This window comes from Chiloscyllium punctatum, chromosome 22 (genome assembly GCF_047496795.1).
Source record: "Chiloscyllium punctatum isolate Juve2018m chromosome 22, sChiPun1.3, whole genome shotgun sequence".
Taxonomy (NCBI): Eukaryota; Metazoa; Chordata; class Chondrichthyes; order Orectolobiformes; family Hemiscylliidae; genus Chiloscyllium; species Chiloscyllium punctatum.
Window position 1 is genome coordinate 65,853,069 of NC_092760.1, and position 27,598 is coordinate 65,880,666.

General features: G+C 41.9%; 1 protein-coding gene across 4 annotated transcripts in view; it reads right to left on the reverse strand.

The window, feature by feature from the left end:
- The window catches only part of hipk3a (homeodomain interacting protein kinase 3a), a 268,064-nt gene that overhangs the window by 53,659 nt on the left and 186,807 nt on the right, over positions 1-27,598 (reverse strand). For all 4 annotated transcript variants that reach the window (XM_072592556.1, XM_072592555.1, XM_072592553.1 and 1 more), the window contains one exon: positions 12,652-12,775. In XM_072592556.1, the coding sequence (XP_072448657.1) occupies positions 12,652-12,775 (124 nt within the window). The remainder of the gene's footprint in view (positions 1-12,651; positions 12,776-27,598) is intronic.

Below are 27,598 nucleotides of genomic sequence, written 5' to 3' on the forward strand. Positions count from 1 at the left end.
GTTCACATACCTACGAAGAGAGTCAAAGGGGGTCACCTAGCTTGTACAAGCTTTAATAAACTTTAACCGTTTGCAGAAGTTGGTGTGTGCGAATTGCATCTCATGTGTGAAACCTCGGGAAAAGAACCTTACAGTTAAAACCAAAACAAACATGATCTAACGAGCCAGATTTCAGTCTGGAATCTGACATGTCCAGTAAGAACATCAACTGAGAACATAACAACAGGACTTTGCATGCAGCACTCTGAATATGTGGGATATTTTACTCAGAATGGCCCAGAACTTGCAAGAACTGCTTGTATGAGTGTGCTTGTGAACGTGAGATGAATGTGTAAGAGCACGTATGCACATAGGGATGGCACATGTGTGTTTGTATTTGTGGTGATTACATGCACATGTGCCACATGGGGGTAGGAATATGAATAGGGGGTACTGTATGTAGGTGTGTGTGTGTGTGTGTCTCTGATGTGAGGTGGTTAGAGTTTGTTATGTGAGTGTGAGGTGTGTACATTAAGCTTGCAGGTGAGCATGAGTGCCTGTGGTGGTGGTTCTTGTGTGGAGGATGGTTGTGTTTGTTGAGTGTACAAGTGTGGGATCAGTGTGGGTGAGGCCACTGTGTGTCTCATGGGGGCTTGTTACGTGTACGCTTTATGCTGTTTGTTAGAAACATTCTGCATGTGAGACCAGTGAGTTTGTGTGAATATGTCGATACATATTCATACATGCATAGGTAGGTATATTGGTTGGCTGGCTGTGCTTTTGCAGACTGGGGGCTTGTTGAGGGAGGCAGTGTATTTGCAATGAATGAGAGTTTAAGTGAGTTAATGCGTGCAGTGGTGTCATGCAGGTTTTTGCATATGGGGGCTTTGCATATGTTTATCTTTATGCAAATTATGTGGATGTTTGTCTGTGTAGAAATGCGTGATATAGAGTCATAGAGATGTACAGCATGGAAACAGACCCTTCGGTCCAACCTGTCCATGCCGACCAGATATCCTAACCCAATCTAGTCCCATCTGCCAACATCCGGCCCATATCCCTCCAAACCCTTCCTATTCATATACCCATCCGATGCGTTTAAATGTTCAATTGTACTAGCCTCCACCACTTCCTCTGGCAGCCCAGTCCATACACGTACCACCTTCTGTGTGAAAAAGTTGCCCCTTAGGTCTCCTTTACATCTTTCCCCTCTCACCCTAAACCTATGCCCCGCTAGTTCTGGATTCCCCCACCCCAGGGAAAAGACAATGTCTATTTAACCTATCCATGCCCCTCATGACTTTATAAACCTCTATAAGGTCACCCCACAGCCTCCGATGGTCCAGGGAAAATAGCCCTAGCCTATTCAACTTCTCCCTATGGCTCAAATCCTCTAATTCAGGCAACATCCTTGTAAATCTTTTCTGAACCCTTTCAAATTTCACAATATCCTTCCGATTAGAAGGAGACCAAAATTGTACACAATATTCCAAAAGTGGCCTAACCAATGTGCTATACAGCCACAACATGACCCCCCAACTCCAGTACTCAATACACTGACCAATGAAGGAGAGCAGACCAAACACCTTCTTCACTATCTTACCTACCTGTGGGCTCCACTTTCAAGGAGCTACGAACCTGCTGCTACGATTTGCTTTCCCAAAATGCAGCACCTCGCATTTATCTAAATTAAACTCCAACTGCCACTCCTCAGCCCATTGGCCCATCCCTAACTTCCCACAGTGTTCTCGGGTACACTTGATCAGGTCCTGGTGATTTATCAACTTTTATGCATTTCAAGACATCCAGCACTTCCTCCTCTGTAATATGGACATTGTTCAAGATGTCACCATATATTTCCCCACATTCTATACCTTCCATGTCCTTTTCCACAGTAAATACTGATGCAAAATACTCACTTAGTATCTTCCCCATCTCCTGCGGTTCCACACAAAGGCCGCCTTGCTGATCTTTGAGGGGTCCTATTCTCTTCCTAGTTACTCTTTTGTCTTTAATGTATTTGTAAAAACCCTTTGGATTTCAGCAACACTCCCTAGGACCTTATCATTAAGTATATAAGTCCTGCTATGATTTGCTTTCCCAAAATGCAGCACCTCGTATTTATCTAAATTAAATTCCAACTGCCACTTCTCAGCCCATTGGCCCATCTGATCAAGATCCCATTGTAATCTGAGGTAACCCTCTTCGCTATCCACTATACTTCCAATTTTGGTGTCATCTGCAAACTTACTAACTATACCTCTTATGCTCACATCTAAATCATTTATATAAATGAGGAAAAGTAATGGACCCAGCACCGATCATTGTGGCACTCCACTGGTCACAGGCCTCCAGTCTGAAAAAAAAACCCTCCACCACCACCCTCTGTCTTTTACCTTTGAGCCAGTTCTGTATCCAAATGGCTTGTTCTCCCTGTATTCCATGACATCTAACCTTGCTACCAGTCTCCCATGGGGAACCTTGTCGAACGCCTTACTGATATCCACATAGATCACATCTACCGCTCTGACCTCATCAATCCTCTTTGTTATTTCTTCAAAAAACTCAACCAAGTTTGTGAGACATGATTTCCCATGATTAAAGCCATGTTAACTATCCCTAATCAGACCTTGCCTTTCCAAATACATGTACATCCTGTCCCTCACAATTCCCTCCAACAATCTGCCCACCACTGAGGTCAGGCTCACCGGTCTATAGTTCCCTGGCTTATCCTTACCACCTTTCTTAAACAGATGCACCACGTTAGCCAACCTCCAGTCTTCCGGCACCTCACCTGTGACTATCGATGATACAAATATCTCAGCAAGGGGCCCAGCAATCACTTCCCAAACTTCCCACAGTGTTCTAGGGTACACCTGATCAGGTCCTGGTGATTTATCAACTTTTATGCATTTCAAGACATCCAGCACTTCCTCCTCTGTAATATGGACATTGTTCAAGATGTCACCATATATTTCCCCTCATTCTATACCTTCCATGTCCTTTTCCACAGTAAATACTGATGCAAAATACTCACTTAGTATCTCCCCCATCTCCTGCGGTTCCACACAAAGGCCGCCTTGCTGATCTTTGAGGGGTCCTATTCTCTTCCTAGTTACTCTTTTGTCCTTAATGTATTTGTAAAAACCCTTTGGATTCTCCTTAACTCTATTTGCCAAAGTTATTTCATGTCCCCTTTTTGCCCTCCTGATTTCCCTCTTATGTATACTCCTACTGCCTTTGTACTCTTCTCAGGATTCACTCGATCTATCCTGACATATGCTTCCTTCGTTTTCTTAATCAAACATCTCAATTTCTTTAGTCATCCAGCATTCCCTATACCTATCAGCCTTTCCTTTCATCCTAACAGGAATGTACAGTCTCTGGGGTCTCCTTATCTCATTTTGAAGGCTTCCCATTTTCTGCTGTCCCTTTACCTGCGAACATCTGCCCCCAATCAGCTTTCGAATGTTCTTGCCTAACACCGTCAAAATTAGCCTTCCTCCAATTTAAACCTTCAACTTTGAGATCTGGTCTATCCTTTTCCATTACTATTTTAAAACTAATAGAATTCTGGTCGCTGGCCCCAAAGTGCTCCCCTACTGACACCTCAGTCACCAGCCCTGCCTTATTTCCCAAGAGTAGGTCAAGTTTTGCATCTTCGCTAGTAGGTACATCCACATTTGAAACAGAGAATTTTCTTGTACACATTAAACAAATTCCTCTCCACTTACACCCTTAACACTATGGCAGTCCCAGTCTGTTTGGAAAGTTAACATCCCCTACTATAACCACCCTATTATTCTTACAGATAGCTAAGATCTTCTGACAAATTTGTTTCTCAATTTTCCTCTGACTATTAGGGGGTCTATAATATAATCTCAATAAGATTATCATCCCTTTCTTGTTTCTCAGTTCAACCCAAATAACTTCCCTGGATGTATTTCCCGGAATATCCTCCCTAAGTACAGCTATAATGCTATCCCTTATCAACAACACCACACCTCCTTCTCTCTTGCCTCCCTTTCTATCCTTCCTGTAGCATTTGTATCCTGGAACATTAAGCTGCCAGTCCTGTCCATCCTGAGCCATGTTTCTGTAATTGCTATGTTATCCCAGTCCCGTGTTCCTAACCATGCCCTGAGTTCATCTGCCTTCCCTGTTAGGCCTCTTGCATTGAAATGAATGCAGTTAACTTTATCAGTCCTACCTTGTTCTCTGCTTTGTCCCTGCCTGCCCTGACTGTTTGACTCACTCTTTTTCCCAAATGTACCCGTCTCAGATTGATCTCTTTCCTCACTATCTCCCCGGGTCCCCGACCCCTCCAACCTTACTAGTTTAAATCCTCCTGAGCAGCTCTGCCTAATCTCCCTGCCAATATATTAGTCTCCTTCCAATTCAGATGCAATCCGTCCTTCTTGTATGGGTCATGTCTACCCCAGAAGAGACTCCAATGATCCAAAAATGTGAATCCTTCTCCCATACACCAGCTCCTCAGCCATGCATTCATCTGCTCTATCCTCCTATTCCTACCCTCACTCCTTCGCAGCACTAGGAGTAGTCCAGATACATAGGGGTGAGCAAAGTGTTTTTGTGCACGTTTTAAAAAAAACTAGACTGGCTCTAAGCCAAAAATCCAACATCTGGTTTAACACAAAGAATGCTCCAAAGTCTGTGATCAGAAGGATTTAGTAGTCAGATGTTATTCAACTGCTGCCAGTATGACCATTTCTGCTTATTTTTCCAGATAAATAGGAGAGTAGACTAGTTTCAAACGACAGAGATTTTTGGCAGAGAGAAACAGTACTTTCAACATTCACACTAATAACTAAATCAAATAGTTTTGGGGTTGTAATATTTACACAGGCTGGTGCCACTGCTCTGGAAGTTAAAGGCTGCCTGAATTAACAGCCCAACAACTTGTAGCAGTAGTGATCCAGAGAAGACAGAAAGAATGTCACTTATATACCATTTTTCATTTTTCACTCTTCACGGACTCAGAATTCCCTGAATGATTCTAGCTAAGTAGGTACCTTTGAAACGTATTCCCATAATTCAGAAAATGTGGCAGCTAAATCTGCAAAACTTCCACATATTTTCAAAACAACCTGTTCAGAGATGCTACTATACAAATGCCAGGCAATGACTATTTCCAACAAGAAGCAATGTAAACACCACTCCACAACATTCAATGATATTACCATCACTGAAGCCCTACTATCAATGTCTTGGGGTTGCCATCAACTAGAAACTCAACTGAACTCGGAAAACAGACCCAACCTTTTTAATATTTCCTTATAACTGAGATTTTTCCTTTCAGGCAACATCCTTGTAAATCTCTGTACCCTCTCCAGTGCATTCACAAGCTTTGAGCGTGTGGTGACCAAAGCTGCACAGAGTATTCCACTTGTGGCTTAATCAATATTTGATAAAGTTGTAACAAGACTTTCTTGTTTTGATATTCTACAAAGTAGAGGTGCCTGTATTGGATTGGGGATGACAAGGTCAGATGTCAGATGACACCATGTTATTGTCCAGCAGGTTTATTTGACATCAAAAACTTTCGGAGCGCTGTCCCTTCATCAGATATTCTTCACCTCAGCTAATGAAGGCAAGCATTCTGGAAGCCGCATTCACCCCGCTGTCTACCTGTCAGCAATCTATGGTCTTGTACACCAAGGACCCTTTGTTCCTCATTACTCTCTAGGAACGTGCCATTCATTGTGCAAAATTCTTCCCTTATTAGAACTTACTGGGGGCGGCATAGTGGCTCAATGGTTAGCACTGCTGTCCCACAGTGCTAGTGACTCAGGTTTGATTCTAGCTTTGGGCAACTGTCTGTGTAGAGGCCACATAACCTCCCCGTGTCTGCATGGGTTTCCTCTGGATGTTCCGGTTTCCTCCAACAGTCCAAAGATGTGCAGGTTAGGTGAACTGGCCATGCAAAATTGCCCATAGTGTTTAGGGATGTGTAGGTTTGGGGCATTAGGGGTAAAGGTAGAGTACTAGGGGAATGGATCTGGGTGGGATAATCTTTGGAGGGTAGGTGTGGACTTGTTGGGCCAAATGGCTTGTTTCCACACTGTAGGGATTCTATGATTCTATCTCTGGAATGGGTGTGACTTGAGTCTGCGCCTCCTAGCTCAGAGCTATGGACATTACCACCGTGCCACAAGAACCTTTACAGAAAATGCCTACAAACAGCAATGTGATTTATTTTACTGATATTAATTCAGGGATAAACATTGTTCAGGGTATCAGCAAGACTACCTCGCCTCTTCTTCAAAGCCGTTAATGGAACAGAGTTAACATTTCAAGATTCATAAAATGCAGAAAAGGCCTCTTGGCCCGTTCAGTCTGTACTGACATAACTACCGCTAAAAGTGCACCAATTTCCTGCGCTTGTCCCATACCCTTGAATATTATGATCTTTGAAGTATTCATCCACATATGTTCTTAAATATGAAGAGTTTAGTTCTCATTTCAGATTTCCAGCATGGACAGAAATGTGTATGGGCAATAAGTAGCGTGTCTAAGTAAGGATTAAGAATGGGTGCAGGTATGGTGGGCTGAAGGACCTGTTCCTGTGCTTTATTGTATTGAAGAGCAGGGGAATTATTTCTGGTGCTCTGGCCTATATGGATCCTCCAATCACGGACACAAGTTAGCTTCCGGTGTAATAACACATGGACTTCACAAGAATCGATATCATTAAAAAAATAATCTCGTCATTGTCGCAGTGCTGAACAAAAGTTGGCTGGCACATTCCTCACATTAACATAGCGACTGAATTTCAAAAGAACTTCATTGCTGTGAAGTGCTTTGGGATATCTTGAATGATATTACATCAATGCAATTCTTTTTTGCTGTAAAAATATTCCATCACTCAGCAGCGCCAGAACTCTCTATGTAACAAAATACATGTTGAGCTGGAAAATATCATAAAGAAATAATTATTTTCAAGGAACACACAGTGAAAAAAACATCAAAGTTACAAAATGAAAAGGGCCAGCAACTACTTGCTGGCATTTTTCACCTGAAGGAAGAAAAGTTCTTTTCTAATTCACATTACTATCCTAAGCAGAGAGTTCAGTCATCATCAAAAACGTCAGGTTAAAGGAAAGTAAAGCATGGTAGAAAGGATCATAAATTTTCGCTGATCATCCACCTTCCTTCATCCGCCTGCAACTCTTTACTCCTGTGATAGTAAAAACTGCAGCAATCTCTCCCAAATTAAATCTGCTAACTTGTCAAAATCAATGTGTCCTCTGTGGCTCAGTGAGTAAAATGTTGCCAATGAGTCAGAGGTCATTCGTTCAAACTCCTCTCCTGAAACATGACCACAAAAATCTAAGCTGACGTTCCCAGTGTCCGCAGATCACCTCATGAAATTTTCTCGCAACTTAGTTCTCTTCCTCTCTCAAAGAAATATCAAAGGTATTAAAGGTTAGCGAAAATTAAACAAGAATTAAATTATACCCATTTGCAAAGAACAATGTGCTCTTCTTTCTTGGAAACAGAGCTTCAGAGAAGTCTTCAAAAGTTTTAAAAGTTTATTTAGGGTATACATAGTGAAACTGCCTCAGCATTAGTATACTATTTTATCCCTTGGTCAGCTTCTGATCTCACCGTTATCCTTACCTACATTACCTCTAGATTCAACTATTCCAGTGGACGCCTGGCTGGTGTCCGACATTTTAACTTCAGTAAACCAGGACATCCAGTGTCTTAAGTTGCAGTGAACCCTATTTTGATATCAATCCCTGCATTCGTTGATCCAGTCTGACTTCTGGTCAAGCAAATTCTTGATTTTAGAATTGTTACCTTTGTTTTGAATTCTGTTCATGGCCTCTTCTGTCCTCTCAGATGGATGGAAAAGATCCCACGGCACCATCTTTTTGTTAGGGGTTCTTTTGTTCATCCAGGTATCTTCGTTGTGCCACACACTAGATCCTCAAAAATGACTTTTAGAATGGGGGGAAAATGGCCAGAAAGCAACACAAACAAGAACCTTTATTCTTTAAGGAGTGATTTTTCTTAATTCAGGGTGCCTTTCTCACACTTCCCTATAATTGCAATGTCATTGAGCTGTAAACTAATTTAACAATGTTAGGAACTTTATATCATGATCTATGTGCAATAAATGTATTTGTTTGATGATAACAAACACTCCATTGTCTGAACCAAATCGTAAAACAGAATCAGAAAAGAAAACAAGATCCAGCATGTCACAAGGTAAGTTCAGATAAAGAAACCCTTTTTTTAAACCTCAAATCCAATCATGCCCCAAGCACTAGAATTCTCCCACTCAGCTCTTTTCATGTCTCTACCTCACTTTCCACTATTCAGAGAAAAGCAGGGAAATTCTCCCATCACCTTAACTAATATCTCTCACAGCCACCTCATGAAAAACAGATGATATCCAGCCGATTTCTTCATTGCTGATGGTGAAACCTTACTGTGCAAACTTTGGGTGCCACATTTTCTACATTACAATGATAATTCTTCAAAATTAATTTCAGGAAATTGGATAGAAATAAACCTGCAGGGACAAAGCAGAGGATTAAGACCAGACCAAACCCCCCTACAAAATATATGAAGAAGATTGTCTAGACCCTAACATTTTCTTAACTTACAGGTAAGTGTAAGGCATTGTTCTCCAGAGGTAATTTGATTGGTCAAAGTACCAGGCTTGAAATAAAGTACACTTTATCCACACACGATAATTAAAATACAGACAAAATATTAAACAAAACTGTCACTCTATCGAAATACTGAACAAAATATTAAATACAACTAACTATATTAAATACAAATGCAATATTACATACCATAAACACACCTTTGACAAAGGTAAATTCAGTAAAACAGATTGTCTCATATGCAATTCTAGCAGCAGGAAGAGAACCCCAGCTGTAAGAGAGAGGGGAAAAAGAGTTTCCACATCCAGCTTCTAGACCTCAGCAATTACTGAAAGCTAAGACTAAAAATCCTGGTTCTGTGAGAGCTTGACCCCACCCATTCAGGCTGCCTTTATTGCTCTAACTTTAAAAAATAACCCAAGGCCTCACAAGCTGTTTACTTTATTGACTTGGAACATTCTGCTCAGCACCTCTGTCTTAACCCTTTTTCAATTAAAAAAAAGAACAAAATATACTCTTAAAGCCATAGTATAGTCACACCGTATTGCTCAAAGTCACATTAGAAACAGGACGAGGAATAGACCATTTTAGCTCTGGAGCTGCTCCATCTTCCAACTAGATAATGGCTGATATTAGACTTCATTCCCATTCTTCAACATCCGAATCCGAATCCCTTGATATCTTTAACATCAAGAAATCTATTGATCACTGTCTTCAACACAGTCAATGACTGAACCTCTACAGCCCTGCAAGTAATTTGAAAGATCCAGGAAATTCTGAGTGATGAAATGCTTCCTCAGCTCAGCCTTAAACAACCCTCTATATTCTGACACTATGTCCCTGGTTCTTGACATCATCACTGCCAAATCTCATCCTACTTCCTTTCTGCACCAATCTGTTAAGCCTTTTTTAAATTTTGCAAGAATGTTTTTTATTTATTCATGGGAGATGGACATTTCTAGTTAGCCAGCATCGTTGCCCTTGAGAGGGTAGTGGTGAGTTGACAATTTGAACTGTTGCAGTCCATGTGCTGTAATAAATCCACATTGCCATCAGGGGGATAATTCTAGATTTTGACCCATGATGGCGAAGTAACAACAATATATTTTCAAGTCAGGATTGTGAATAGTTTGGTGTGGCTTGCAGGTGATGGTGTTTCCAAGTATCTGCTGCCCTTGTCCTTAGGTGGTAGTGATTGTGGGTTGGAAAATAATTTCTAAGTAGCCTTGATGAATTTCTGCAGTGCATCCTGTAGATAATGTATACAGTGCTACTGAGCAACTATGGTGGAGAGAGTAGATGCTTGAGGATATAGTCCTTTGTCCCAGTTGGTATTAAACTTATTGAGGGCTATTGGAATCAGAGTGAGGAGAACTCCATCACACTCCTGATTTTTGCCTTATAGATGGTGGACAGGCCTCAGGGAGTCAGCAGGGAGTTACTTAACTGCACCATTCCAAGCCTCTAACTTGTCCTAATTTCACAGTATTTATATTGCTAATCATGCTCCATTTTTGGTCAATGGTATCCTGGGGATAGTGAGGGATTCAGTGATGGTAACGTCATTGAATGTCAAAGGAAGATGGTTAGATTCTCTCATGTTGGAGATGGTCTTTGTGGAATGTAAATGTTACTTCCCACTTTTCAGTCCAGATTTGGATATTTTCTAGGCCTTTCTATATTTGGCCATGGATTACTTCAATATCTGAGGAGTTGCAAATGGTGCTGAACATTGTACAATCATCAGTGAACATTCCATTTCTCATCTTATGATGAAGCAGCTAAAGATGACTGGGGATAGGCCCCAAACTTGAGGAATTCCTGCAAAGGTATCCTGGAATTGATTCAACTAATTTCCAACAACCACAACTATCATATGTACTTGTGTATATGTCGAATTTTGAAGACAGTTTTTAAAATCTGAAATTATGGGGTTGACTTATACACGAGGTATTGTTTTTGAGGGGATGAATAGTTATCTACAAAATAGATAAAATGGAAAAATTACCTTCCCGGCAGCCCCAGTCCCTGATTCTGGAACATTCTCTGTAATATGTTCAGGCCCCAGTAAACTGTAGGTAACTGAAACCGTAGAAATCAACCCCGCGGATACACTAGTCACCCTGTATTGTCATACCACGACAGGTATTCTGAAAACCTGGAGCGGAGCGTGTAGGCTGGTAGACTGAAAGACCCAGAATGGAGCGGTACAGCCAGCAGATTGGAAAGCCAGAGTGGAGTGCAACAGGGAGGCACACTGAATCATAAATGTTGATCTGTAACTGTGAAGAACTAGGGTCGATGTATAGAAAAGATATATGGAAAATACGAGATTTTCTGGCCAAACGTAAGTGGTTGGCTTATATGTGACATTGACCTATACATGATTATATAAGGTATCCTTTTTTTTTGCTATAGGTGCAGAACTTTTCCCTTATTCCCACTAATTCCAGCCCTTGCAAAGAGTCTTTGATGCTACACCCAGTCAAGGGCATCAACCTCATCTCACCTCACCTCTGAAATTTAGCTATTTTGTTGCATGTTTGAAACAAGGTTGTAATGCTGCAATGAGATTACCTCTCATACTTCAAAAATGCAGAGAACACAGGACCAGTCTATTCAATCCGTCCTCATAGGACAACCCTGGAACCCCGGGGATCAATCTGGGAAATCTTTATAGTATTCCCTCAATACAAGTATATCCTTCTTTAGGTTGGATAAGGCAACGGTACAAAATACTCCAGATGTGATCTCACCAAGAATCTATACAATTGCAGCAAAATATCTTAACTTATGTGTTCAACCTTCTTGCAATAAAGACCAACAGATTTACCTTCATCACTAACATAAGACTTCCACCTACATGGTAGTCTGCTGTGATTTGTGAACAAGGACACCCAGGCCATTTTGTCCATCCACACTCCCAGTCTCTCACTGTTTAAGAGAACAGTTTTGTATTTCACTTTTGTTTTTCCAACCACAATAGATAGCTTCACATTTTTCCACATTATATTTCACCTGTCATGCTTTTTGCCCATTCACTCAACTTGTCCAAAAACCCACTTTTTTTTCCCTCTTCATAATTCATCTTGCCAACAAGTTTTGTGACAATAGTAACCCTTAAAATGATGTTCCCACATCCAAATCCAGAGAACTTACATGCACTTGGTGGAGCAACCCCACCCCCCCCCCCCCCCAATAGTATAGCTGTGATTCCATGAAAATCTTCCAGTTACATTGCACTTTCTTGACTAAACAACATCCCAAAGCACTTTGCAGCCAATAGAATATTAATGAAGTAGTCTTTGTTATAACATAGGAAATACAGCAACCAACAAGCTCCTATAGTCACAAACAACAATGTGGTAAACAGTCAGATAATGTGTTTGTTATTATCTTTCAGGGATATGTAATGGCAAGGGCACCTCACTCTACTTTCAAATAGCCAAAGCAAAATACATCCAACTGAGACGGCAGAAGGTGCCTCAGTCTAGCATCTTATCCAAAAGGTGCCATTCTGACACTGCAGCACTCCAGAAGCAGTTCACAACAATGCCAGCCTAGAATTTGTGCTCATACCCAAGAATAGGATTTGGAACACACAACCATCTGACTTAGAGGTGAAAGCACTACCCATTATATATTGCACTATATAAATAGAAGTTTTTTCTTTCTTTGGTCAGTTTCGTATCCACTACTTTAGTTCATGCACAGCACTTAGACCTTCATTAATAAAAATAACACCAGTAACTATGGATCAAAGGCACCTGATTCCCTATGTCCCTGATTGAAGTTTGACCTTAACTAAGCATTGAATAAGACATTTTCTTTTCGTTTAGCAATGTAACATTTTAAAACAGATTAAACATGTAACAATATTCTCCTAATTAAAGGATAAAATTTAGAACAGCAAAACATTGCTTACTCCTTTAATTGCATAACATGATCACTCAAAAGCCAGTTAGCCTTGGTGAGCTGGTGGTTTCCCTTATGAGGCAGTTGCGTGTGACAGTTAAAAATAACCTCTTACCTGGTCATATTCCAGTGCTCCTGGGTACAAAGGCCATCCAAGGAATAGTTCAGCAATAACACATCCCAATGACCACATGTCTATGGCTTCACAAAACGGCAAACCCAAAATAATCTCTGGCGCTCTGGGACAAAATAAGAAAAATGTGTTAAATTATATGTTACAGCTCAGGAGAGCAAAGAAATGTCATGCTCAATCACAGTTTGGAACATTTATTTAGACTGTACAGAAATCAAATAAACAGCTCCTGTGAAATATATAGAGACTAGCAATCTTCTACTGTCCATTTATATTGCCAATCACTTTTGATGCATTATTTCAGACATCATTGTTGTACACTCACTGCTTCTCAAACATCACATTGCAGGTTCCAAATTAATGTTCACATTGCGTATCAAGTTTGAAATCTCAGTTGAGCTGATGTGGGGGGAGAGATGGGGCAAGTTAATGCCAGGAGATGCCTAAAAGGGCATATGAACAGGCAATCAACTAGCTTGCAAGTGATCAAAAGCCTAAAGACCTGGGAGAAGGCCATTTGCTGATCCAGCCTTCCAGAATAGCACTCAGAGGGAAGGAAAAATTATTAATATATCTGATTCCTTTCAGCCACTATACAACAACGGGACCAATTCAGACCAAATCACTGGGAGGGGTGGCCATGCACTCAGTTATACCTCAAATTAAAGCTACAATTAAAGCTTAAGAGTACTGCATACAATTTTGGTCTCCTATTTTAAGGAGTGGGGGGAATGTACTTTCATTTGGGACAGTTCAGAGAATGTTCACCAGTTTGATTTCTATGAAGAGATGATCTTATGAGAAACAGTTGAGCTGGTTGACCTGTACTCATTGGTATTGAGAAGAACGAGAGGGAATCTCATTGAAATTTATAAGAATCTGAGGGGATTTGAAAAGATAGAGCCTATGTTTCCTCATGAGGAAATTAAGAACTTGGGAACATAGTTTTGGAATAAGAGGTCTGTCCCATTTAAGTCTAAAATGAAGGGAACTCTCTTCTCTTGGAAGCTTGTTGAGCTTTAAAATTTTGAACCCTACAGCATAGTGGAAGCTGGGCCATTGAATGTACCGAAGGCTGAGTTAGATCTACAAGAATTACTGGGGGAATCAGGCAGGTGAGCAAGTAGGGTTCTTACCATAACCACATCAGCATTAATCATAAAAAGGTACAGCAGATTACTCCTGTATCTGTTTATTATTTTCTTCTGATAAAGATTTCAAAGGAGGAAAGCAAGTGAGCTGAAGGGAAATTCTCAAATGAGGGGTTGTGGAGACTGAAACCATGACAATCATGAGTTGGCCAAATGGAGGTGACATACACATACTTGGCAGGAAGATGATGGCAAATGTCATGTAGGTGGGAACTGTGGCAACGTCAAGTATAATGGTGTCTCGAGTGATGGGGAGTATCTGTCACACTGCATTCTCCCAGTGATTTGGTCTGAGTTGGTCCTGTTTCATTTTGATAATGCCTCCGTGAACACCCTTGGGATTTTACTCTTTGTGAAAGGCATTGGAAAAATGCCAAATTTTACTGTGGTTGTGATACATCATCCTATTTTCGGAAGGTCAATGGAGTTATCATAAAGTAACGCTGCAAGAGTCTGCATAAGATTCAACATGAACTTCTTTTTTATTTTCCCAGACTTGCTTGTAGAACACCAACTCAGGCTGAGGCTGGTGAGACACATTTGCTGAACTGTACTTGGGGCTGCATTTTTGCAAAAGAGGCCACTCAATCAAATGCACACAGATTCATTTTGCATTCGTGTCTCACTGGGTTGCCTGTCTTGTGCCTGTTAGATCTGTTTGTCCAAGGTGGAGGAGCTACATAATTGTAAATGCCAGATCGGCATCCTTGAAACAAATGCTTTTACTGTAAGATCTGCGCTCATAGTCAGCTCCAAGCCAGTCATTCGTTTTCTAAATGTGCTGAAATTAGCTTTGCATCTTATTTACTGTTTGTCTATTGGACTCAAATGCACGGAATACAGCTGCATTCATGAACTTGAAATCCATAGCTTTATGTTAGTTATACGAGTGTTTGAATTTCCTCACTATATGTGGCCATGCCTTCACCTTTGAAATTATGTTCCTTAGCCTCCCCAAACATAAGACAGGCCTTAAATTCTTAAGCCATTGACCAAACTCGTTATGTGAACCACCTATCTTAACATCCCTAATCTGACTTTAGTGAAATACATTGAGACACTTTGCTCCCTTCAAGGTATTATATAAAAGCAAGTTGTTATTGTTGATGCTGATACGCCACAGAAATAACAAGGTAAATCAGTATGATCTTAAAATGTGGGGCAGGGAGACTGTCTCCTGCTTAAGGAGTAGTCCAACCCAATGCTCCACGATAGGTCTGAAGTCTCCAGATCATCTACAAAGAATGTGAAACATCCTGTACTGTAAATGGAAGAACTATCACAGTGAACCAAACATTGTGAAAACAGGATTAAAATTTTTTTATAATTTATATTAACCTGAATGCACCATTGTAAATCTCACCAAATTCAATCCCCTCAGCTTCTTCACATGACATTATCAGCCAAACACCACACACAGTGTGAGTCCTTTTAACACAACAATGGAATCAGCAAAGTTCCCTCTCTCCACTCAACATGCCTCTATTCCCACTCCATGCTCATTTCGCACAAAATCTTCCACTTGATTTTGTTTTCTAATGTACTAAACTTCCTAGACAGTCTCCAATGTTCCAACCAGTGAACAGATTAATACTTGGTGCACATGAATCTAACATTAGAGAGAGTCAAAACTAAGGAAAATAATGATGGTAGATGAATGATGCTCTTGCGAGATGTCTAGCTCTCACATGCTAAGGAGTCTCCTGACAAGCTGTCACAATACTTTGTTTCTATGTTGCATCAAAACCCTTCCACCCTCAAAGCCAAGACCAACAAATAAGTTCAATCCCTTCAGGTGAATCATACATTTGGTACCCAGCTGCTATTGGAATGAGATCATGGATGAAGACGCTCGGAATCAGAGAAACAAGAAAGTTGAAACTTCCACCAGAGTTTATCCACGTATTTATCCACTTCAACAGGGATGACAGATCAAAGGCAGCACACAAAGAATTCAGGTATTCTACAATATTTCTGACAGTAAACTCTAACTTTAGCTTTATCATTGCATGATCTCAATAGAAGTCTTCGCAGGCTCCTATTAGCAAAGGCAAGAACACATATCAGCGGCTTCCACCAAATCTTACCAACATCCCTCTTTAAAAATGTCCTTTTCCATTATCAGTCACCTCAGTGACAAAGGAGAGAACACTGGAATTTCAACAATCTGCAATATCTGAGATACTGAGTCAATTTCTTTTGATTAGGATTGATAGGTAGCGCACAATCTTGTTCACAAGATAAACATGGATGAGAAAAGTTGTTAGTTAGTCTGTCCAGGAAACATCCCCCTCTCCACTGAAGCACTTCATTTCTTCTTCACTGATTCTACGGGCCTTGACTCTGCTACCCTACCTGAGAATTATGGACAATGAGTCCTTTTGTCCTAATAACGTGCTGTTTTATTTGGATGAATATTTCTGATTAATTTTCTCATACTGTTTACTCAGTTAAAATTGAGTCAAAGTCATCAGCCATCTCCAACATCCCAATAGCAAATCCAACTGAATGATTCCCAAGATAATCCCATGGTACTTTTGAATGGACTCTCAAATGTTAATGTTGATCACTTTCTCTGCACCTTCCCTGCGGCTGTAACACTGTATTCTGCACAATGTTCTGCTACCTGATGCACTTTGTATAGTACAATCTGCCTGTTGAACACACAAAACAACCCACTTTACTGTATCTCGGTATGCGTGATGATGATAATAAATCAAATCGATTCAAATAAGGAATGCTGCACCGTTAACTCTGGATCAGCCAAACTTGTCTAAACTTGTCATGTGACTGCTCCAACCAATCAGAATACAGTTAGACCACAAAAAAAAGTGCAAAATCACAGTCAAGCCATATTTGACACTGAGGTCTCCCTGTGAAAGAGCAAGCAAAGCATGCAAGTATGGCTAGACCTATGAGAAAAGGACTTGTTAATCAGAGAGAGAAGGTGAGGGCACTAGAGTAAGTGAAAAACTGATGTGAAGCCAAACCAGACATTGCACCAGCGAGTTTATCCACTATTCTGAAAGATGAGGCAAACATTTTGGAACACTTTGAAAAGCAGATATTCTCTCTAGGAAAGAAGAGATTGGGACCAGTTGCCTTATCCACCATTGATAAAAGTGTTACCATTGTTCAGGGAGTATACCCCAACTGTTGCAAAGGTCAGATTTATGATGAAGACAAAGAAGACAGTGATGGAAGCCTAACTGCCAAGTGTTTCACCTTCATCCCCCTCCGTCCACGCATCAATGAATTTAATACACGCCGTGACGTCGAACAATTCTTCCGTCACCTCCACCTCCGAGCTTACTTTCACAATCAGGATTCCCGCCCACCTTCCGAGGACCCCTTCGCCCAACTCCAACACACTGCATCCACCTGGACACCCCGCGCTGGCCTATTACCTGCACTCGACCTCTTCATTTCCAACTGCCGCCGGGACATTAACCGCCTCAACCTGTCTACCTCCCTCCCCCACTCCAACTTCTCACCCTCACAACGCGCAGCCCTCCAATCCCTCTGCTCCAATCCCAACCTCACCATCAAGCCAGCGGATAAAGGGGGCGCAGTGGTAGTCTGGCGCACTGACCTCTACACCAGTGAAGCCAAACGCCAACTCGAGGACACCTCTTCCTACTGCCCCCTTGACCATGACCCCACCCCCCATCACCAAACCATCATCTCCCAGACCATACAGAACCTCATCACCTCAGGAGATCTCCCACCCACACCTTCCAACCTCATAGTCCGGGAACTCCGCACTGCCCGGTTCAACCTCCTTCCCAAGATCCACAAGCCTGACCATCCTGGCCGACCCATTGTCTCAGCATGCTCCTGCCCCACTGAACTCATCTCCACCTACCTTGACACTGTCCTATCCCCCCTAGTCCAGGAAATCCCCACATACGTTCAAGACACCACCTACGCCCTCCACCTCCTCCAAGACTTCCGTTTCCCCGGCCCCCAACGCCTCATCTTCACCATGGATATCCAATCCCTCTACACCTCCATCCGCCATGCCCAGGGCCTCCAAGCCCTCCGTTTTTTCCTCTCCAGATGTCCCCAACAGTACCCTTCCACCGACACTCTCATTCGTTTGGCCGAACTGGTCCTCACCCTTAAAAATTTCTCCTTTGAATCCTCCCAGTTCCTCCAGACCAAAAGGGTAGCCATGGGCACATGTATGGGTCCCAGCTATGCCTGTCTCTTTGTTGGCTATGTAGAACAGTTGATCTTCCGTAATTACACCGGCACCACTCCCACCTCTTCCTCCACTGCATTGATAGCTGCATTGGTGCCACCTTGTGCTCCCGCGAGGAGGTTGAGCAATTCATCAACTTCACCAACACATTCTACTCTGACCTTAAATTTACCTGGACCATCTCTGACACCTCCCTCCCCTTCCTGGACCTCTCCATCTCCATTAATGATGACCGACTTGACACTGACATTTTTTACAAACCCACCGACTCCCACAGCTACCTGGATTACACCTCTTCCCACCCTACCTCTTGCAAAAATGTCATCCCGTATTCCCAATTCCTCCGCCTCCACCGTATCTGCTCCCAGGAGGACCAGTTCTACCACAGAATACACCAGATGGCCTCCTTCTTTAGAGACCGCAATTTCCCTTCCCACGTGGTTAAAGATGCCCTCCAACGCATCTCGTCCACATTCCGCACCTCCGCCCTCAGACCTCACCCCTCCAACTGTAACAAGGACAGAATGCCCCTGGTGCTCACCTTCCACCCTACCAACCTTCGCATAAACCAAATCAGCCGCCGACATTTCCGCCACCTCCAAACAGACCCCACCGCCAGGGATATATTTCCCTCCCTACCCCTTTCCGCCTTCCGCAAAGACCGTTCCCTCCGTGACTACCTGGTCAGGTCCACGCCCCCCTACGACCCACCCTCCCATTCTGGCACTTTCCCCTGCCACCGCAGGAACTATAAAACCTGCGCCCACACCTCCTCCCTCACCTCTATCCAAGGCCCTAAAGAAGCCTTCCACATCCATCAAAGTTTTCCTTGCACATCCGCTAACATCATCGCGTTGCTCCCGATGCGGTCTCCTCGACATTGGGGAGACTGGGCGCCTCCTAGCAGAACGCTTTAGGGAACATCTCCGGGACACCCGCACCAATCAACCACACTGCCCTGTGGCCCAACATTTCAACTCACCCTCCCACTCTGCCGAGGACATGGAGGTCCTGGGCCTCCTTCACTGCTGCTCCCTCACCACCAGACGCCTGGAGGAAGAACGCCTCATCTTCCGCCTCGGAACACTTCAATTCCAGGACATCAATGTGGACTTCAACAGGTTCCTCATTTCCCCTTCCCCCACCTCACCCTAGTTCCAAACTTCCAGCTCAGCACTGTCTCCTTGACTTGTCCGGACTTGTCCTACCTGCCTATCTCCTTTTCCACCTATCCACTCCACCCTCTCCTCCCTGACCTTTCACCTTCATCTCCTCCCCCACTCACCCATTGTACTCTATGCTACTCTCTTCCCCACCCCCACCCTCCTCTAGCTTATCTCTCCACGCTTCAGGCTCACTGCCTTTATTCCTGATGAAGGGCTTTTGCCCGAAACGTCGATTTCGAAACTCGTTGGATGCTGCCTGAACTGCTGTGGTCTTCCAGCACTACCAATCCAGAATCTGGTTTCCAGCATCTGCAGTCATTGTTTTTACCTAAGTGTTTCCACCTTGCTGAGTTCAAGCAGGCAATGACTACACAAGATGGTGAAAATGAAGAGGAATGCCATCCAACACAATAATGAGGCTCTTTCTGCTTGCCAATGGGTGGACAGCATAGATCTTCCAGCTAAGATACTCGTGGAAAGTTTTGCAGAGGTGGAAAACATGCAAAGCTGCTCAGCAGAATTGACAGGTGATGCAACTGTAGATGCATTACATTCTTCTACTGAATATCAATGCACATCACTCACCTGTTCTCCTTGTTGAATCTGCAAAGGTTGTAGAAATGCTTTAAATTTTGTAGTGCAGAACATAAACATATTTGACTGCATTGATGGTATGCTGGACTGTATCATGCTCATCCAAAGACAGTATATTACAAAGAAACTGATTACCGCTTTTTTCTGAAGCTCGCTCAACAAACATGTTTCAATGCTTTTTACAAGACCAAGCCTTTGTAATGCATGAACAAGCTGAATCAAGATATTTTCCATACATTTACTGCTTTACTGTCTTCTGCTTAGCTCAGAGGGGAGCCTCTGAATCAGAGTCTGATCATTCATTCCCACGATAAGACTTGAACACAAAAGCTAGGTTGGCACTCCAGTTCAGTACTAAGGGAATTGTCGGGATGAGATTGTAAACCCAGGCGACATCAACCCTTTCAGGAGAATGTAAAATACCCCTAGCCACCATTTTGACCTTTAGGAGGAGCATTCTCTGTTATCCTGGTCAATATTTATCTCTCAATCAGCAACACTAAACAGACAGGTTATTTGGTGAGAATCGCAGAACTTTTGTGGGACTTTGTAGTGCATAAATTAACTGCTATGTTTTCAAAAACAACTGTAGGTACCTATTTAAAATGCTTCATTGGCTGTAAAATGCTTTAGGACATCCTGAAGTTTTGAAAGGTGCTTTATAAATGCAACTCTGTTTTTATTTGCTTTCTCAAGTTATTTGATAAAGCTAATGTCATGAGAGTCCTCTCCATTTGTGGGATTTTTGGTAGAATGACAGGTGGTCAAAAATGTCATGCCATTCTAGTAAATTGCTACATTGAAAGTTTCAATGTGGACAGTCTTATATAGAAAAAGAATTCTGAGACAAAATTTGTGTTTGAACTGAATATTTTAATTTACAGTAATTTTGCCAAAGAGACTTCACAATCACCACTAGTCAGGTAGCCAGAAGCAAAATTAACTGTAGTGGTGGGGTTAGTTAAGGCTGATATTCATCAAATGGGAGAATGAGTATTGAAAGGAGTTTCAAGTTACCAAATGGCTTTGGAGAATTACAAAGACAATATAGTATTACAAAATCAATATATGCAGGTGCTAATGAAAGAACAGCACTCCTGTACCACCGAACCTGTCAGGAAAATGGCAATATATGTCAGATCCAGGAATACCCTAAAGGCTGGAAACAGGGTGAAGCAAACTGAGAATGATTTTGATGCAGTTAATATCCGAAGTGTGATAAAAGAGACTGGAGTGCCTTATAGAATTACATGGGATTTTACAGCCAGAAACAATTCTAGGCCTGAAACGTTAGCTCTAATGCACACCTACACCAAAATACATGTGCTGAACTTTTGCTCTTATTCCAATGCAGTGTTTTGCTTTTGTATCAGGTCACTGATACTCCAAATATTCAAATAAGCCTTTATCTTCCTTACTTCATGTAACATTAACAATATATCAGCAATGTATTTCTCTCTTATGCTTGTCACTATTCCCTTAAATATACATTGTGCTATTTACTGTTACTGCTCCACGTGATATGGTAACTGTTTCCACACTCCCACTACATTGAGCAAAACAAATTCAGTTCAATACCTTATTGGAGTTTTCAATTATTGGCCTTACATTCATAGCTCCTAGTTCTGGACACCCCAGAAGAGTAAACATCTTCTTTATGTCCTTCCTGTTGAATCTCTTCATAATTTTAACTTCCTGTTATGGCACTTCACAGTCAAAAATAAGTTGCATTTAGTGAGGTCAAAGTGAGTGCCTTTGACATCAAGATGCCAAATGTGGCATCAAGGGGCCCTAGCAAAATTAAAGACAATGGGAATCAGGAGGAAAACTCTCCATTTGTACAAATAATGTTGGTTGTGATTGTTGGAAGTCAATTATCGCTCCAGGAGTTCATCAGAACAGTCTATTAGGCTCAACATCATTGATCCAGTGAGTTTATCCACTATTCTGAAAGATGAGGCAAACATTTTGAACACTTCGAAAAGCAGATGTTCTCTGCAGGAAGGAAGAAATAGGGACCGGTTGCCTTATCCACTATTGATAAAACTGTTATCATTGTTCAGGCAGTATATCATTGTTCTGGTCAAGAAGAAGAAGAAGGCTTACATTAGGACAAAATGTGAAAACTCAGTTCGGACGCTTGAGGGTTACAAGGAAGTCAGGAAAGACCTAAAAACAGAGCTCAGAAGAGCCAGGAGGAGACATGAGAAGTTGTTGGCAAATAGGATCAGGGTTAACCCTAAGGCTTTCCATAGGTATGTCAGGAATAAAAGAATGACGAGAGTTAAATTAGGGCCAATTAAGGATAATAGTGGGAAGTTGTGTGTGGAGTCAGAGGAGACAGGGGAAGCACTAAATAACTATTTTTCGACAGCATTCACTATAGAAAATGAAAATGTTGGCGAGGAAGATACAGAGATACTTGCATCTAGAAGAGATTGAGGTTCACAAGGAAGAGGTATTAGAAATACTGCAGAGTGTTAAAATAGACAAGTCTCCTAGGCCGGATGGGATCTATCCTAGGATCCTCTGGGAAGAAAGGGAAGAGATTGCTGAGCCTTTGGCATTGATCTTCAAATCATCATTGTCTACAGGAATAGTGCCTGAGGACTGGAGGATAGCAAATGTGGTTCCCTTATTCAAAAAGGATAGTAGAGACAACCCTGGTAATTACAGACCAGTGAGTGTCACTTCAGTTGTTGGTAAAGTGTTGGAGGAGGTTATAAGAGATAGGATTTATCACCATCTAGAAAACAATAATCTGATCAGGGACCGTCAGGACTGTTTTGTGAAGGGTAGGTCGTGCCTAACGAATCTTACTGACTTTTTTGACAAAGTGACCAAACAGGTAGATGAGAGTAAACCGGCTGATGTGGTGTATATGGATTTCAGCAAGGCGTTCGATAAGGTTCCCCACAGTAGGTTATTATACAAGATGCAGAGGAATGGGATTGTGGGAGACATAGCAGTTTGGACCAGTAATTGGCTTGCTGAAAGAAAAGAGGGCTGTAGTTGATGGAACATGTTCATCTTGGTGTCCAGTTACTAGCGGCGTACCACAAGGGTTGGTGTTGGGTCCACTGCTGTTCGTCATTTTTATAAATGACCTGGATGAGGGCTTCGAAGGGTGGTTTAGTAAATTTGCGGACGACACTAAGGTCGGTGGAGTTGTGGATAGTGATGAAGGATGTAGTAAGTTTCAGAGAGACATAGATAGGATGCAGAGCTGGGCTGAGAGGTGGCAAATGGAGTTTAATGTGGACAAGTGTGAGGTGATACACTTTGGACGGAGTAATCGGAATGCAAAGTACTGGGCTAATGGTAAGATTCTTGGGAGTGCAGATGAGCAGAGAGATCTCAGTGTCCATGTACACAGATCCCTGAAAGTTGCCCCCAGATTGGCAGGGTTGTTAAGAAGGTATACAGTGTTTTGGCCTTTATTAATGGAGGGATTGAGTTCCGGAACCAGGAGGTTATGCTACAGCTGTACAAAGCTCTGGTACAGCCACACCACATTATAAGAAGTATGTGGAAGCTTTGGAAAGGGTGCAGAGGAGATTTACTAGGATGTTGCCTGGTATGGAAGGAATGTCTTACGAGGAAAGACTAAGGGCCTTGAGGCTGTTCTCATTGGAGAGAAGAAGGTTGAGAGGTGACTTAATAGAGACATACAAGATAATCACAGGATTAGATAGGGTGATCAGGGAGAGCCTTTTTCCAAGTATAGGAACGGCAAACACAAGGGGACACAACTTTAAAGTGAGGGGAGATGGGTATAAGACAGATGTCAGAGGTAGTTTCTTTACTCAGAGAGTAGTAAGGGTATGGAATGCTTTGCCTGCAACGGTAGTAGATTTGCCAAGTTTAAGTGCATTTAAGTCGTCATTGGACAGGCTCATGAACGCACATGGAATAGTGTAGGTGGGGTGGGCTTCAGATTAGTATAACAGGGCGGCGCAACAGCAAGGGCCAAAGGGCCTGTACTGCGCTGTAATGTTCTATGTTCTATGTTCTATGTTCTATATACCCCAACTGTTCCACAGATCAGGTATATGATGAAGAAGACAAAGAAGACAGTGATGGAAGCCTAATTGCCAAGTGTTTCCACCTTGCTGAGTTGGCTATAATTGCTGAATCAATTACTGTCTCTCCAGCATAAGGACCTAGGTGGGGGATGGTAGGTGGACAGTGTTAAGGAGCATTCACACTCCTCAGGTACAGGAATAGCAATTATCCAACAGCAGCAAGGCCTAGAGAACATTCAAGTTTGGGCTGCTCCGGGACAAGTAACATTCATTACTCAGCATCCTATCTTCTCGAGGAAATTCAATAATAAACATTTCTTGACAAATATAACAGTTAGAAAATGCTTTCATCTGAAGAACCTTGCTGAAATATGATTCTTTGCTGCCAATGCCCATTCACATGATATTTCTGACTGTTAATGTAATTCTTTTCATTTACTGGGCAGATATAGGAAACTTTAATATCAGAAAAATCATTTGCTTCAATAACCCTATTTGGTTGATCTGAACCCACCTGATGCTTCTGATTTAAAAATAAATTTCAGAATTAAATTGGATAAATACTTGGAAGAAAAAGAGTTTGCAAGGTAATGGGGTAAGAGTAAGGAGTCTTTGACAAACTGGATAGCTCGTTCAAAGATCTGGCATAGACAAATGTGTTAAATGGCTACTTCCAGTGATTTAAGAATATATAGACTGGAATTTCAGCATGGGGTTGGATCTTGACACATGAAAGCATTTTAGGACCAGACACAACATATGAACTGCACCATTCTAGTGCCATTATGATCAAATGCTAAAATCTTAACTGAGAAGGAGACAAGTTCAGCACCCAATTAGGGGTGATGAGTACTTCCAGGAGTTGGGAACACCTATCTTCTACCAGCAGCAAAGGTAAGTAGCAGCCGTGCTGGTAGAATTGGGGACACTGTTTCTAAAGCGCAGACTTATAAAACTTCATGTGATACTGGTTGGATCCTTCAAATTTCATTTAATCATAAATAGAAACAAACTTTCTTCAGCCCCTTGGCAACATTGATAGTTGTTCAATAACATAAAAACATAGAATTAGGAGCAGGAGTAGGCCATGCAGCCCTTAGCACCTGCTCCACCATCCAATCTGATCATGGCTGAGCATCTAACACAATAAGCTGATCCCACGTTTTCCCCATATCCTTTGATCCCTTGAGTCTCAAGTACTATATCCAACTTTCTCCTGAACTCACTCAATGCTCTGGCCTCAATTGCCTTCTGTGGTAGTGAAAATCCACAGGCTTGCCATTTTGCCTCATTTTAGTCCCAAATGATTTACCTCACACCCTTAGGCAGTGATTCTGATTCTGGACTCCCCTGCCATCAAGAACATCCTTCCTGTGTCTACCCTTTTATTGGTTTCTGTGACATTTCCCCCATTCCCCTGAACTCCAGCAAATATAATCCTAACCAATTCAACCTCATACATCAATCTCACCATCCCAATCAGTCTGGTAAACTTTCACTGCACTCTCTCTATAGCAAGAACACCCTTCCTCAGGTAAGGAGACTAAAAAAAAGCAGCAGACATTTTGGAATTAGCAAAATCAAATTTTAAAATTACTTTCCTGATTTTTGACAAACTTGCTAATGAGATAAAGGGGCCATTAATTAACCATGTGCAGGTACCCTGTTCCTACTAGAAATTTGAAAATTCGAAACTTTCTCAGAAATGTCAGGACTCTCTGCTAACTTTCAAGGCTGGGAGTTTCAAACTCCATTCACAATGGGTGTGGGCCCCACGACTCTTCTATAGTCTGTTTATGCAAATAATTGCACTTGCTGAAAATTCTCTCCCTCTTTCCAAAAAGGCCACAAAGAATAATATGTGGATGAAGTGGAGGGGGGTTGCTGTCAACCAGAAATTTCAAATCTGAGATTGATAATTTTTTTTATTAGGGAAGGGTATGAAAGGTCATGAAAACAAGGTGGGTAATTGAAGGAAAGTTACAGATCAGTCTTGATCTAATTGAATAGCGACACAAACAAGATGAGCTGAAATGATATGTGTGCTGTAGGATTCCCTGATTTGTGGCAGATTTATGGCATGGCAGTAGTCATGGAAGTGGAGGGGATAATATTGCTATGTCACATTCATGCTGCAGTGTAGCTGGCTCCCTTGGCTAGATTGGTGTAATGCAGAATAACTCTGAACCTAATTAGGCATTACCCATAAGCCCTAAAGACAACTAAATTCTCCATCTGTTCTTTCATTCTACTTGAACAGTATTTTAAAACAAAACTTGGAAGAATTAGAACACTACTGTACAGATGAAAAGTAAGAAAGAAGTTAACAATCTATATCTTGGTGTGTGTGTGTGTTCATAAATGTATGACTTGTGTACAATGTGCACAATGTGTGCATGCATGTGGTTTGTTTATATACAGTAGTCCCCTGTATCCATGGGGGATATGTTCCAAGACCTACCACAGATGTCTGAAACTGCAGATAGTGGTGAACCCATTCGTTTAAATGGGAAACGTGCCTCTCCGGCAGCCCCCTGGAATTATTTCTGGAATGTTCCATGTAATATTTTTGGGCTGCGGCAAACTGCAGATAAGTGAATTTGCGGAAGCTGATTCCGCGGATACAGCAGTCACCCCGCATGCATATTGTGAACACGCTTTGTGCACATGTTCTTAGGTATGTGTGTGTGTTTTTGTTAAAACGGATTTGAACCAGAACATTGTGTGTGTGTGTGTGTGAGAAAAACATTGAACCAACCCAAAACATATAAATTATTTCTCCAGTTCCTCTGCCAACTTTGAGGCAGTTTTTTTCAACATGGTCAATACATCCAGGCCACCTCCTAGAACTGAAAAAATGTGTTGCTGGAAAAGCGCAGCAGGTCAGGCAGCATCCAAGGAGCAGGAGAATCGACGTTTCGGGCATAAGCCCTTCCTCATTCCTGAAGAAGGGCTTATGCCCGAAACGTCGATTCTCCTGCTCCTTGGATGCTGCCTGACCTGCTGCGCTTTTCCAGCAACACATTTTTCAGCTCTGATCTCCAGCATCTGCAAGTCCTCACTTTCTCCACCTCCTAGAACTGCCTGGTCTACAAAGCCAGAAATCTGACAACAACGAGGTTTTTTTATGCCCTCCTCTCCTATAGAAATTTTATTTAAAAATCTTGGCTTCACTATATTTCCAGATATTCTCTTATTTTAAATACTACAATATCAGTTGACAAATTACATGCCATCTCTTCTTGCTGCTCTACTCTTCAATCGTGTTCCTGTCTTTGTACAGCCAGGTTCATCTTGACAAGGTAAGGGCGAAGCATGAGAGTTGCTGTGCCTAGACACTGAATCAGTGATTTTTATTTCGAAATACCCTGAATAAAGTCAATCTCCAGTTGTGCATTTGCTGCCAGGAAAAATAAATAAACATCTGGCATCTCTCCTGCACTTTGTGAGATCTGTTTGGAGTGCCAACCCACATCCCATACGAATCCTACCCCATGCCGACACAAGTCTCAAAATCTTGGCAAATGAAGGAAACTAATCAAGCATTGACACAATCTTCCAGCACAGTAGCACAAAATAACATTACTACAAGTACCCATGTGTTTTCACTGCAAAAATCATGCAGTAACACTGTAGGTAGTTCACATGGATGGAATCAAAGAGGAAGGGTAATAAACTTCAGTTTTAAATTTCAAATAAAAATAACTTTGGCCAAAACTAAGCCATCGCAACTTGCTTTTGTCAGTTTTTATTCAGTGATCTCATCAAAGTTTGAAAAAGCTGCTGTAA